The sequence below is a fragment of the Myzus persicae genome, unplaced genomic scaffold, assembly GCF_001856785.1.
Source record: "Myzus persicae strain clone G006 unplaced genomic scaffold, MPER_G0061.0, whole genome shotgun sequence".
In the NCBI taxonomy this organism is placed as follows: domain Eukaryota; kingdom Metazoa; phylum Arthropoda; class Insecta; order Hemiptera; family Aphididae; genus Myzus; species Myzus persicae.
In genome coordinates, this window is record NW_019104455.1 from 434,251 (window position 1) to 450,210 (window position 15,960).

The window sequence follows — 15,960 nt, forward strand, 5'->3', positions numbered from 1 at the left end:
GGGGGGGGGGGGGGGGGGGTCACAACCCCTTAACCCTCCCCCCCTAGTTGCGCCACTGACTACGTCACCTATACACGTCTACACGAACATAATAATATTATACGATAGGAATTAGAAAAGAGATTTAATTCAGTTTAATTAAGTGGTGTATGTAATTTGCTCCAAAAAGTCAAATAAATTGAGGTGCAGGGTAAGCGGCTATCGTTCTGCTGTACAGTAGGTGTCGAGTAGACTGTAATGGATATTGTGATAAATTTAAATTTATTTACATAAAATAAATAATAATTAAATAAAAAACACGACTCTGAGCACAAACAATCTTTCAGCCTAATATTACTAAGTACATTTTATGGTATAATTGGTATTAAAGTAATTATGTAATTTTAATATTAATGACGACAAAAAAACTAAAATCGTTACTCTACGTTTAAATGTCTAATTTCGTCCAAATTTTAACTTAAAAAATGTATAAAAAAACTATGTTTATATATTTTTTAAATTTGTTGGTTGAAGTTTAAACTACTTATAAGAAACCTATGAGTATTGAGTTACCTATTATTTAGCTAAGGTTAATAGTTTTTGAGTTACATACTCTAAAAATCTAAGTTCTTGGTTTCGCCTAAAAATCCTCGTTAGTTCTTAATTTTATTTTTGGGGTTTCCCGATCCATTTAAAAACGACTAATAATTTTTTTGGTAAAAATGTTATTATTTTCAAATTTAAAATAAATGAATAATTTTTTTAGATTTGTTTTGTTGTATTTATTATGATTTACTGTACTTAAATAATTATGAAATAATAATGAATTACTCAAGTACTTTTAACATATTATACAACAAAAATTAGAAAATAAACTGCTGAAGACCAGTTCATATTCTCCCCTAAACATTCGATAATATAGACATTTTCTCTAATATTAACTATGAATAAAATGTAGTAAGAATCCGGTACATACGTATATTTGCTATTTAACGTATGTGGAATACATGCGGGTGTCAGTCTAACACATGCGGGTGTAGCGTCTCTCGGCTTAAAGAAATTGTATATAATACATTTAGATGAATGTTCCATTGTATGAACAATCTAGTTTAATCTAGGTAAGTTATGGTTGCCGTTATAATATTAGGTCTTTATTAAATCACTAACTACTACTTTGTGCCTTAGTCTATCTTTTTATCACAATTGATTTTAGAACTGCAATTATGTAGGCGTCAATACATATATAAATAAAATTAAACTTCCTAAGTTTACATTAAGAAAATATTCTTAAATATGTGTATACTATTATAATTAATATAAATAATATACAGTTTAAACTTTAAAGTTTAAACCATAAGGTAACATAGGAATATTGTTTACAGTAATATCACTATGTTAATAGTTGTTTATCATCTCATGGTTCATGACGTAATATTATATTATATTATATCATTAAATTGAAACCTTTAATAAAATAGTACTTGATATTCTTTTATTTTTTTTAGTATTTACTAGTATAATTATTACTATAGAAAATTGTATTTCATTAGTTCTAAAGTTTAAGCAAAAAATTACCACTTACCAGAGGCGTTATGATTGGTGCGGTGCATGATTTTGAAAACTTGACTTTTACTAGTTTCCCAACTATTTTTGAACCACTGGAGTTAATAGCATCTGTGTTAGTGTTACTATTGGTAAATTTGTATGTTAACTTTTCTTGACTATTTTCTAAAAATAACACAGTTTTATTAATTGTTTGTTGAAAAAAATAACATCTTGACAATAATAATTATTAAGTAATTCTATACACTAAATTATTGATATTATTTTGAATCTATAATAATGTTTATGTTTTTGCATATTAATATATTATGATATTACCTATATACGTTTCAACACTTAATCGTATAATTCACATAATATGTTGTACCCACGTAGTACGTTCTACGTAGTAGATACTATTGTAATCTGACAATCATTGTAGTACATTTGTCATTATTATATAAAGTGTAATAAATACATTTGAATTAAACAAAACTATAGAAAAACATTTTTAAATACTTTTTTGTAATATTGTATCATTTTCTTTCTACTTTTGATCATTTTCATTTAACAATAAAATAATATTAATTCAATTTCTATTAAACCGATTCCATTAATACACAACTACACATATTTTCTCTATTTTACTACGAAATTGTTAGTAATCTGTAGAACAAGGTAAGTTTGTATTTTGAATCTTTACTTAATTACTTAAATGATTCAATAATGAATATTTCGGCATTCATGAATGCACTTTTAAATATATCGGCGAATTTATATAAAATAGTAAATACTATATTACTATAAACACAAAACCATGTAATAAACATAAGCACAAAATAAATATAAATATTATACTACGCGCTGCACGTCATCTTGAATATCGATTATTCTATGAGATTAATTAAACCTAATATTTATATTTAATTCATTTAATTTATGTAAATAATCAGAGACTATGCCGTTTACAGTAAACACGCAGTAGTATTTCACAACATCGTTAAACAATTATTTTTCATACCAATCATATTTTTGTAAAAGTTTAAGACGTCGCACGTCGTAGGTACTTGCATGTGTTGCTTTTATCTACCAATAATGCATTAATTTATTTACTGCCCACTATGTTCCATAGCAAAATGTACGTGCAGCATGTTAAAATGTAATGTTGTTAGTTTAAATGTGATAGAATTAACTTAGTATCAAAGTTACAGGCAAGACGCTTATCTGTATTATCTAGTTGGTAGTTTTGCGATATTTTAATTTTTTAGCAAATTATGTGTGTGTATTATATATTAAAATATTGTAAAAATCAACTAAAGAATGAGAACACAGAAAAAGTTCTTACATTTAGGTTTGATGATAAGTTAATTCACTTTAATATTAAAGTTATATCAACACGAAATTGAAATAACGTAAATTTGTCAAGTTGTCTATTTGTAAGACGGAGACAACACAGTGGGTGTAACGTCCTCTTAACTTGAAAGAGGAACTACAAAGATTAATTTCGAAATATTTTGTAAAATACAAGAAACTACATGACATATACTATCAAATGGTATAATATACATTTTGAAATAATTCAAAATCTTTAGAATTATATAAAATTTCAATTTGAAATTTTCTTAAATATTAGATTTTTTTTTATTTAGATACTTAAAAAAAATTTTCCTCCAGATAAAAGTGTTTCTAATGTGGGTGGCTGCTTTCCACAAACTAGGAATCATGTGTTACGTTCGAGTAATTGTAAACTTTTTTATTTCTTTTGAATGATTGATTATTGTTTTATGATCTTATCTGTATTGCAGTATCTCATTTACTCATCGTGCCACTAGGTACAGATTTTAAATTTCATTTAAGAATAAAATAAAAATATAACCATCTATATTAAGGTACTTAAAATTTGAATTACTGTAAAATGTACATAATATATTAAACTAAAAAACCTAGTAACATTGAATATAATGCTATGTGATATTGCTGACACCTGGACATCAAACGAATAAACTCTTAATTTAAGAAGGATATGGATATTTATCAATGATTTTTTGTTTCATTGATGGTTTAATAATTTATAATATACGTAATATAGGTTATTATTTTAAGGTTGTGTCAGAATATTATCACATTTATTATGATTTAATAAGTGTTTATTTTACTTCTAGTTAATACAATCGAGTTTCAACAGTAATGATTTTTGAAATTTTGGAGTATGGTATCGTCAATGTACATTTATTTTAACGTACATTTAAATAGTAAATCGTAATATTACCAATTCGCCGTTTGAAGAACCAAGCAAAATATGTTCCGATGTTATTGATGTACTTTCACCGAGAATCGCGGTCATATCAAAAATAATTATAACAATAATTCTTCATTGGTATAGTTTACTATGATATAATATTATAATGACGAATAATAACGCGTCCGAGCAGCAGTGCGATCGTCGAATTCGGTAGAAACAATTCGTATCACTTTAAACAACAACATACATAGATGCATATATTATTGTATATGCAATGGAGTATGATAGCTTTGGGTAGGCGTGGGTGTGAGGTATGTTACAGTACGCGTACGTGTAAGCATAATTGTACGTATGCGTGTCGTTTTGGAGCGTTAGCGGTGCGTATTGAGCTTTCGCGCGCACGTGCTGGTTGCCGGTTGACACGTATATATAGTTCGGTGCGCGCGCAGGTAATAAAGACGCGTGCGCGCACCACCAATTGACATACCCATCGAGCGCGACTGCGCGAGTCAGATTCGGTGGAGCGGTGTAGCACCACACCGGCAGGGCTGGACGTGGAGGAGAACAAACGGAAAAGGAGCGAGAAACGTTTACGGTTAGGCCGTCACTCTATACACCCCACACCCACATGCGGTGGTGTCGCCAGGAGTCTTTTCTCGGTGTGCGTTTGCGCCGCACCAACGTTACACCGGTGGCGGCGTGTGAACATAATAATAATAATGGATAGCGGATAGGCTGGTGCGGGTGGAAGTGTTGTACTGTGGGGAAGCCGCATATTGGTAGTGGAGGAAGGGGTCGTTGTAAGCGCGCGGCTGGTTGACGCGTGGGTAGCCGTCGCCACAGACGCCGACGCCGGCGGCCGACACGGGCGCGCGCGGTTCAGGCGGCAGTGGCGGTGTTCGCGTTCGTCGCCAGTGGAATCAATACCGCCGCCGCGGCCAATTCATCGGTTTTCGACCGCACGGCGCCGAGGCGCCGTCGTCAAGTCGCACCACCACCACCACCACGACCACCACTCACCCAGTATGCGTGTACAGGTGTGTGTGTGTGTGTGTGTGTGTGTGTGTGTGTGTGTGTGTCCATAGGCACAAATCGTCTATTTAGAGTTTAGTCTCTAAATGCGTATTAAAATAATAATAAATTATTATATTATTTCAATGGTGCAGTTATTATTATACTTATCTGTATTCATAAACATTTTTATTTTTTAGTTTCAAAAGACATATGGATTAACCAACGTCCGACCTACACATGGATGAAAAAAAACAATTTGAAATATTAGAACTGCCTAAAAGTATAATAGGTACTTTGTTCACATTCCTAATATTTATCATGTATATTATAATATAATATATACATAAATAATGGTCATATAATTCATATATATTTTTAAATAATTTTGGACTGAAAATATATAAAAACAAATTGTTCAAGATAATGTCATAGTAAGAGTACTATTAAAGGATTTTATGGTGGTAGAATTGATGCTAAGCACCTAAGGGTGCTTCTGTGTGCGTGTGTCTATACAATATGGGCGCATGCTGTATAATAATATACTGTATGGATTTTTGGCCGAGGTAGGCCGCGGTAGGCGTTGGTCGCCTATGTAGTATTCCGAAGGTTTCGTTGCTGGTATGCCCCCGGGGCAGAGGGAGAAAAAAAACCACGCTCGTCGTAATAGGTTATGCCATGGTCGGGAAGACCGGTGTACTCGGTGTAGGTAAGTGGTGACGGGGTAAACGTAAACGCGATAAACTCTTTCCTTATGTAATATATAATATATATATATATCGTATTATTGTATACACATTAGCCCTTCAAGTTATATATTATTTTATGGTACAGTTATGCATGAACGGGTGGGTTTATTCACTGCAATCTGCATACATGGTCAGTGGTACTGGTAGATATAAGAGGAAGCTATATTATAGAACCTGTATTTGTATGAATTATTTTTTTGGTGGCCCAGGGCTTTAAATCAAGCTGTGTCCGCAAATGATTTGAAGCGTTAAGTTTGGCTTTGTAATGGATAGTAGAATATTAAGTATTACAATTTGTAATATATATATAGCAAGATTGCAGAAATGAACTAAAATACACTGAGCAGTGATGTATTTAGAGTTCACAATCCTTCGTAAAAAGTAATAAAGTTCAAATTTTTAGAGATATGACTACGTTCGGTATAATAAAACGATAAATATATAATAGATAATTATTAAATAATGCCTCATAAAATAAATATTATGAAGTTTCACCTAAATTTGTTTTTTTCAATATAAATTCTACTCTAATGTAGTGATACTGAAATAACTAGAAAATACTTGTTGAATGTAGGTACCTAATTACATGTTGAAACCAGTAGCGTGGAGAGCATATTTCAAAATCTAAACAAAGTATTTAAACAATGACCCACCCACCACCCCTTACTATATATAATATATAATTTAAAGTTGTATGCTAATTTATAATTTTTATTATAGGACATTATCAATAATTTAGTATAAAAAAAATAGTATAGTAATTAATTATACATTCATCCACACAAATATGAATTTTTTTTTAAATATGAGTAATTTCTAGGGCTAAGCAATTTCTAAAGGTAAACGTCGTTCACCACCGTACTGGTTGAAACATTGATAAAAACTATTCATAAATTATCTGAATGAAAACAATTTATTAATTACTATCGTGTGTTGTTAAACTATCTATATTGTATATATAGTTATCGATGTACCTATATATACTTATAATATATTTATGATATTTGGATGATATAAGAATTTTGAGGTTTTATTTCGTCAATCTTAATGCTTATTGCAAAATTCTGTAAAAATGCTGGTGTTTAAACTTTAAAGTATATTTCGGGATATTTTATAATGATGTGCTTTTAACTGTTGTATGTTTGATCATAATTTGGATACTAGTATACTACCTAGTAGAAGAAAGAGTCCAATCATTCGTGGCTCGTACTCTGTTGTGGTTAAAAAATTGTAATATATTTTGAAATTTTCACTTTTATTTTTCCACGGTTTAATATGAAATGCGATATTTAAACCGAAGTTGACAAAACACATATATATTATTGTAATAAAAGTTTCTTAATTCGACTTTCCAAGACTTAAACTTTCAAAAAAAATGTGGTTGTGCGCACTTGCCTCACTATAACATGCAAATATACTTAACTTCAATATTATATTTTGTAGACATGATGTCTGACATCTTATATTCTAGGTTTCTATATAATGATTATAACAATATTTTTATTTAAAAATTAATTTTCTAATTAATAAGCAATGCACATTTTAATACTTAAGTGCGTATAACATAAATCTTTATAAAGCAAACACCTAGTTTGACCTTACACGTGTACAATGTGATGTAGTGAAAAAAATCAATGAACATGTAAACTCACGAAAAACGTATCCCGGTCAAGTTGTCTCGTCAGTTTTCAAGCTTTTATTATGACAAACACACATAATAAAAAAATATTGCTATACAATAATAGTTATTTTATTTAGTTAAAAATTGCTTTAATACTTTAATAATTAATTATAGATCTTAAAAATGAAAACTATTTTATAATGTATTTCCTTATAAGATATTTAGAAATTGTATTTACATTTTATTTTGTATTCTACTGGGTAAAACTGGCTATATATATATGTATTGGAATTAGATGAAGACATGGTAGAGAAGTTGTAACTAGAGCAATTATGATGGAGTGAGTTGGGAGGTGGTTTCTGTGAACCCTGTGGTATGAGAATTGCAGGGTTGACGTTGGACAAATTGCTCATCTTTGTGGGCCATTCTTAAGTTCATATGCGCTATCATTATCATAATAAATTGTATAAATTTAAATTAAGTCCTTATTTTATTATAATATGTATAAGCATAATAATGTGTCAAACTCATCAAGTGACGTAGCCAATAAATTCTCAAACTACTCTTCTAATTAAATCCTTCGATGGCCATTAAAATACATCTAGTTATTATATTTATTTTTACAGATCCCCGAATAAGTGTCATCAGAAGATAGACGAAAGGGTTACTCTTCCCCACTCTCAAGGTATTTTATTTTTCACCCACAATATAAGTAAAATATAAGTACCTATCATTTATTCATATAATATTGAGTTTGCCCACTCTTCAAAGAATTCGGTTTAAGGACGTATTATGATTAAATTAGCTTAAATTTCTAATTTCTATAATATTACCTTATGTATCAATAATTTATAGTTGTATGTAATTATATTTTTGAAAATCTGGACCTGTTCCCAAGAATTAGACTTGTGCATTATATTGTTTAATAAGAAAGAGAGTACAGAAGTAATTAATAATTATAAGTTTATTGGGGTACTCTTATAAAATATAATTATTATACTCATTTGATAAAATTGTGGTTACATTTATTTTTATTTTTTAAATTTTGAGTTTTTAATTCTGATTTAACATCGCATTCTTATAATTTAAATTTTATATTATAAGAATGCAAATATGCAATTATACTATTTTAATATGCAATAAAATATTTTTTTATGTTTAAACTTTAAAGAAATTATATTAACTATAATATTATCTTTTATAATAGATATATTGGTAGAAAAATTATAAAAATTGAAAATATTACCTGTAAGATAAGGAAGTTCTGGTAGATTGTACATCGTGCGAGCTTTAGTTGCAGTTTCATAATATTTATGTTTGTCTCTGATATTTAAATGTTTCCACATATAGTTGAGTCTAGCGAGTTAAAAATAGTATAAAAAAACTATTAATAATAATAATTATTATTATTTATTATTTTTTGGATTGTAATTTGTTTAAAAATACTAAATAAAACCCATTAAAAATAAATTGCTTTCCAATATTTTAATTTTTAAATATAATTTGTTTTTCAGGAGTGAAATGTAGGTATTCAAATTTAATATTAATCATCAGTCTTAATTTTGAATTCAGCAAATAATCTCAGGCAAGAAAGTATTTACTAAGTTGTTCTTACATAAATATGAACTTATAATTTATTTCACTGTTTCATTTCATAGAGCTAGTGATGGCTAATGAGCAATCAACATTCATCGGGAGTTTGTATTAAAATAGGCAGGTATAATCTACAAAACATACATATTTTAGGTGTTAAGCTCTGAATCAATATGTACAGAATTATTTTTTTATTTATAAAGTTAACTATAATCTAACAACCAACGATTTTTTTTATAATTTCATGTCCAAAATAAGTAAATAAATTTATTATTTACGATAACATACCGAACAATTAAGTTACAATTCACAATAATATTATATTGTGTTTATGTGCCTAATATTGTACATATTTTGTACCAATTGGCCATCAATATTGAATAACATATTTTACCGTTCTATTTATAGATGGAAAAAACATTATTGTTTATTTCTTTTCAAATTTTTGTTAATTCTCGAGAAGCGATAGCTATTATAGGACTATCGCTATAGCTGTATTAAACCTATCGTAAAGTTTATCGTGATTGAATGAATCGTATTCGTACATTGTAATGGGTATCGTACATTCGTATTCGTACCGTTACCGTAACCGTATTGACCATTTTATACTAAATTATATTTTACTTATTGTTTGATGTTCTTGGGAATACGTTACTTTTAAGATTGTGATTTAGATTTTTAATAAAATATTTAGTTCAAATAGGTTTGAACAATTTAAATAATAAATTTAAATCTTTTATTAATTATTCTTTTTTTTATGTTTATAATCATTTAAGTTGTTATGATAACTAGTCAACGAGAACAATTTTTTGTGATTGATTTAATATAAAAATTAGTTTGTTGGGGGTGTGGGGGCGCCCCCACAGGTCTGTTTGTCATCAAATATGTGAGCCCCCCTCAATATTTCACAAGATCTACGCCTATGCTCAAAGACCATTTTTTTAAATCCTCGGATTTTTTTGTAGTACGTAAGGAGTATCAAGTGGTGAATGAAACGTCTGTGTTTAAAATGAAATGTGATCCCCTTTTCGAATGTAATTTATTGACCAGATAATTTTTTCAAACATGTTGACGCATTAGAATCAAAATTCAAACTAGTAGTTTTTGAATAATTTAACTTTGTGTCCTAAGGATAATAGATCCACGATAATGGGTTTGATTGATATCGGGGCTATGGTGATTTAAAAAAAGTTGGCGATCAATATTAATGTATCAACATAAATAATTTGTAAAAATGGTCCAAGTATAATAAATAGGTACTAGATCCAGTATTACATCTGTTTTATACTTTTGTAAAACCACTTTTAAGGACTTTTATCTTTGGAACAAACATTTTAACAACTGATAAACTACTCGCTTGAATTTTGAATTGGGTGGATAAAAATTTTCAAAAAAATATTCATTAAATAATTTACAGTAAAAAGAGGGTTCTCATTTGAAAAACAGTAGTTTGTATCTCCACAGAATACAAAAAAAAACTCCTTAAAGTGGTAAAAAAAATTTCTAGGATTTAAAAATATGACCTCTAAGTATATTTAAAGGTTCCAAAATTCAGATGTTTAATACCTCCATTATCCTAAATATGGATAAGTGGGTAACACTCTGCTGCTCATCATTAGGTGTCTAGAGAATCACTATAATGGATATAATAAATTTGAATCTAATAATCATTACCTATAATAAACGAAGACGGTCTGTCAGCCTATAATTTTACTGAGTAAATTATATGGTATTATTATGATTAAAATAATTTATTATTCTATTAGGGATTAGTACAAATGCAGGTTAAAGTAATTTTTGCCAAAAAATTGAATTCAAAAATGTCATTGTGTGTACACTGTATTCGATATAAAATGTGAATCCTTGTTTTACATTTGAAATTCTTACCTAGGTATGAACTTGAACATTTTATAATTTTTAACTACAAAATCGCACATATCTTTAATATTTATCAACTACTATTATAAACAACTTAAAATGAAGTTGTATTCAATTTTAAAGCGGTTTGACCCAACAAATAACATTTCATTAAAATAAGAAAAATGTTGTATTATGAGAATTTGTTAATTTACGGGTGAATAGTGTATACCCAATGTCTAATTTCAAAACTAGTAATAAATGAATTTAACATTCCGTCAAACTTTTTTTTTTGTTAAATGTAGGAAAACTTAAGTAGGAATCTTGTGTAACAATTTCAAATTTTAGATATCGATCACGAAGTTCTGATATATTGTCCATACTTCAAAAATAGTATTGTGCATATAATTTGCTAATATAAATAATCAGAGAAAATTGAATGTATATACATTATACAGTTATTTTTTTTTAGAGTTACATCATAAACCAAAATCAATTTTATCGAAAATCGGGTTTCCGTTAAATTCCCGTTTTTCCTACCACTTTTGAAAACTAATGGAAATTTTTTACTTTTGACTCCTCAAAGTACCAACTAGATGCACTTTCCTACTAGAAAAAAATGCTGTTGAAGAAAATCGAATCACTTTTTACTGCCCCAAAAGGTAAAGACAGACACAAAAAAAAAACACATCATTGTAAAATCAATACCTTCATCGCTTCACTCTAGAGATTAGCCATAGGCTGTAGCCCCCTCCAAAATTCTGTCGAGCTCTCTCAAAATTTGCAAGAAGTTCCGGCGGCACCGTCGTTGATACCACAAGGGAAAAAAATGGGGGGTTTGGACCCTCCCCCCAGATACGGCCTTGATCAGAGGACAATTATTTTTAATTTTAAGCACCTATTTTTTATACTATTTAACAGTTTGAAGTTTGTCCTATAATATGGTATTAAGTTAGGTCAGTCAGAAAATGTATGACTAGATAGATAAGTATATTATTTAAAAATATTAAATTTATAATGTTTTGTATGCAAACAATGTTGTTCAAACAGATTTTTTTAATTATTCCTTTTTTTTTGTTTATTTTAATTTATTGTGGCTACTAGTTTTGTCTATCTTGTTAGCAATAAGAGATTATGGATATTATCTTTATAAATTCTTCAGAATAACCAGAATAATGTTGAATGCTTAATGTATACATACACACACGACACACACACACACACACACACACACACACACACGCGCGCACGCACGCACACACACACACACACACACACACACACACACACACTCACGCACGCACATACACACTTATTTAGTCACTTCTAAGGAGGTAAAAACAGTTTTCCATTTAATTTTTCAAATCTACCCACTTAGTAGTTCATGAAAATGAATTTTGGTATTTATATAATAATAATCCTTCAGCTTTATTACTTAAAGGTAGAATTGTTTCTACATAGTTTTCGACCTCTACCCTCTACCCTAAAAATCTTCAATATCAACGCGTTTATTATAGTGGTACATTATTAATTGGCTATTACATTTATTTATTATCGTTTTATACCAGACACTTGTTGTACAGCTACGCAAATCGCCCAAGCTTTACATTTACTTTCAATATGTTACACTTGTTACAGTTTATTTAGAATTTGGTTATTGTTTTTATAAAACTTGTATCAAAGTTTCCTTTTAAGTAACAACTTGTATAAAATCAATTTTTATGACGTGTGACTAAGAGAAAATCGGTAATGAGTGCTTAAGTAAATATGAAGAAGTCTTTTTCAGAATACTTTAAGTTTTTAATAGCTGTTTGTAGGTATACTGCAGTGTGTAACAGGAAAAGCTGACCAACAAAAAATGAAAATCGATTCAAATTAAATGTATGAAAAAAGTTATGAAAATTAACTAAATAGCTTAAGATTTACTATTATTTTTGAAAATTCTTAACAATAATTCTGTGACAAAAGTTATTACATTAAAATTTATTTATTTCAAAAAAATACTGATATTTTAAAAAATATAAAAAATTTAATTGCTAGACTTAAATTTTTGCTATTAACATAAACATTTTTACTAACATTTTTTTAAAATTACATTTCTAAATTAGCTATTTTGAATTTTTCAAAAACAATGAACAATTTATAGTTTTTAATTTTTAGTATTAGAAAATAAAAATAAATAGTTATATTCCGTAGTTGTAGCTATAAATAATACTAGCGTCTATAAATAATTATCCATGAAAAAAAAATTTTAATATTGATAAGAACAAAAGTTATTTCATTAGTTATGTCATCCTGTTGAACATTGCATATTATAAACCTATACATTATAATTTATAAACATATAATAATATTATAGACTATAGTACTATAATTCTTATAGTATATGATATTGTGATATAAACCTACTTTTATCATTGTTAAAAAAGTTTTAAAAAAATTGTTTGCTTATACTTTTTAGTTTTTATGTTAATTTTGAGTAGGTACTAGAATTTATCTAATTTCTTACCGGCACTTATTATCTAATAATCAATAATAATATACATAGATAATATAAGTAAGTTTTAACCTTATCACGCATTTTTATTAAAATTGTTATCAAGAAGTGTGAAATGTATAACATTGCTTCTAAATAATAATACCTATTACCTACCACCTATAGTACCTACTATCAGATTCAGTATAAATAATTAGCCAATATGAGTAGGTAACTGAAAATAATTTTCATAATATGACTTCTACTTTAATACTAACTTGATCGATAGAATAATATAATTTATGAAATATGTTTAATGTGAAAAGCTATTATTGTTGTAAATACTTACATAGTCTTATGATAAGTTTCACTTTTATGGGGGTATAAATAGTTAAGCTGTTTGCGAAAATCTTCACAGAATATATAAAATGAACTGAAGCTCAAATTCGCCCTAGCTCGCCCATACACTCGTTTCCCAGCATTATTCTCATTAGAAATCAATTGTTGAGTTGTATTTTCATTAATAGACGTAGGTAATTCTGGTGGTAATATGATTTTCGATTTTGGCTCAACATCCATCTTTGGCAAGATTTCTGATTTTGATACGATTTCCGGTTTTGGTAGAAATTTTGATTTTTTTTCAGGAATATCTTCATTATTGATGAAATACATTGTGTATATCCTTAGCATTAAATTTTGAAATAACTATATACCTAAATGTATTTTGAACAAATGGGTTTAATAAAATATAATAATAATATTAATTACATATATCTACCTATATAATTGCAATTTATACTAGTGATTTTTTCAATGGGTGATCGAAGCTCCTTAAATATACAGGAGTAAGTACTGTTTATTTGATGAATAATAAAGGACTACTGGAGGATTTAATTTGTATACAAAAAACTATTTTTAACCACAAAAACCAGTCAAACAATTTTTGTAATTCAATTTAAAACGTAATTAACATTACATTATATGTACAAACTAAAAATGTTATTTACCTGTGTAAGCGTTTATCAAAAAAAAAGAATAATATAATCGTTCAGATATAAATTCTATCAAATTCTGATAATTTACAGATATAGTTCGCAGATTAACTATAAAATTATAAAGTTCTTATTTAACATAATAGGTAATTACGATGAAAAAAACAACATCTTTTACCGATTTCCCAAATGACCGAATGAACATAGAGGTATGTGTACACAATCGATAAGTATCATGGAAGAAAAATACATTCCATCAGTCTTCATCGATAAATTCATCGTTTGTGACTTTACAAATGTACATTTTTCTTTTCAAAAATGGTTTTCATATTGCTAGTTTTTACTAACGTTATTGATAACCTTGTATGTACACTCTACACACAACTTAATAAACTATTAAGGTTGTTATCATTATTATTATTACAAATAAGAATAACTATTATATTAATAAATAATAAATTATTATCGGTACCTATTAATAAATTCTATACCGAAAAAAAATTTTAATGAACATTATAACCGTGTACACAATAATAGTTTTTTAGTTGTAGGTAGACGTTATTGTATAACTTATATAATTATTTATTTTATTTATTCCTGGTAGGATTATGATAAAATTAATTTTTTAAAGTATCGAGTATTTTTTGACAAAATTATTTTGTAAAATACTTGATACTTTATCTAAAAAGTTATGGCGATACCATATACAAGATACAGTTGTATCTAAAATACGTATCTTAGATACGAGTATTTAAGATACTGCCCAACCCTGAGTACCTACTACCTATACTAATTCAAACATAGGCATTAACTACCCGTTATAATTAATATTACTTACTTAATACTATTGCTAAAATAATAATTATTATTTAGCATCCAGTGAGTTCTGGATTGGGTTAATGTGTAGCTGAGTAAGAGTCTGAACCCTGGAGCACCGGTTCACAACTCAAAAATAACATTGAGCAGAATATGAATTATATTATTCTTTAATTCATTTCGCATAACTGCATGCGCTATCTATGTGTAAATCTTAGAGCTATTCAGCGTCGATCACATCCAGCACATCACGTAAAGTTGATATTTGATTTATATTATAATTTATAAATAATATCATTATAACAATTATAAAATCAATGGTAATATCAATAATATTATTGAGTATAATAAATTGTAAAAATCACGATCATGAAGAAATGCTGATGGCCACAGTTCATGTCGTTATGGCCAAAGTATATGATATAGACATCATATAGTATTAGGTATAGTATAAGTATCTTAAATCCTGAAATAAATACGATGATTGATGTCCGATGATCTTATCTAATATTTTAATTAATATTCCATTTGCAAAGGTTAGGTTTTTAAAAAAAAAAATTACAATCCGTTCTAGTCATGTTTAATTTATTTACAATGAACTATAAGTAAGAGACATAAAAACACACAGTTGAGACCACCTGATATAATTCAATTATTTAAATGTAACAATTTACGTTTAATATTACCAGTTCCGTTTGACGTGTCTGGGTGGGTTCCCGGTATGCGTTTTCGAATATAGATAAATGATAAGCTGGTTGGAGTTGGATTGAAGAATAAATTCAAATATCGCATGAAACTATGAAAGTATAAAAAGGTATAACAGTTTCATTGATTGATTAAATTTTGGGGTCGACTTCCATACATAAATACATTATATCCCTTATGAGTCAAAGTAGAAAATATTTCAACTCAAAATTATTGATTATATTACCTCCAACAAATATTTGTACAAAATGAACTATATTTTGAAATTTTGAATACGGTTATGATTATTAAGTCTTTAAATCAGATTGTTTTCTGTTATATATTATGTGAAAATATAAATAGTTTTTATCAAATATGTATTCTGAGGGGCATTATTA

General features: G+C 28.2%; 1 protein-coding gene across 1 annotated transcript in view; it reads right to left on the bottom strand.

Moving 5' to 3' along the window:
• Positions 1-13,757, bottom strand: part of LOC111042278 — a 64,815-nt gene extending 51,058 nt beyond the window's left edge. Inside the window, exons 1-3 of the mRNA XM_022326826.1 lie at positions 13,420-13,757; positions 8,391-8,500; positions 1,562-1,707 (exon numbers count right to left, since the gene is read on the bottom strand). Of these exons, the coding sequence (XP_022182518.1) occupies positions 1,562-1,707; positions 8,391-8,500; positions 13,420-13,742 (579 nt within the window). The 5' untranslated portion in view covers positions 13,743-13,757. The remainder of the gene's footprint in view (positions 1-1,561; positions 1,708-8,390; positions 8,501-13,419) is intronic.
• Between the last annotated feature and the right edge of the window lie 2,203 nt (positions 13,758-15,960).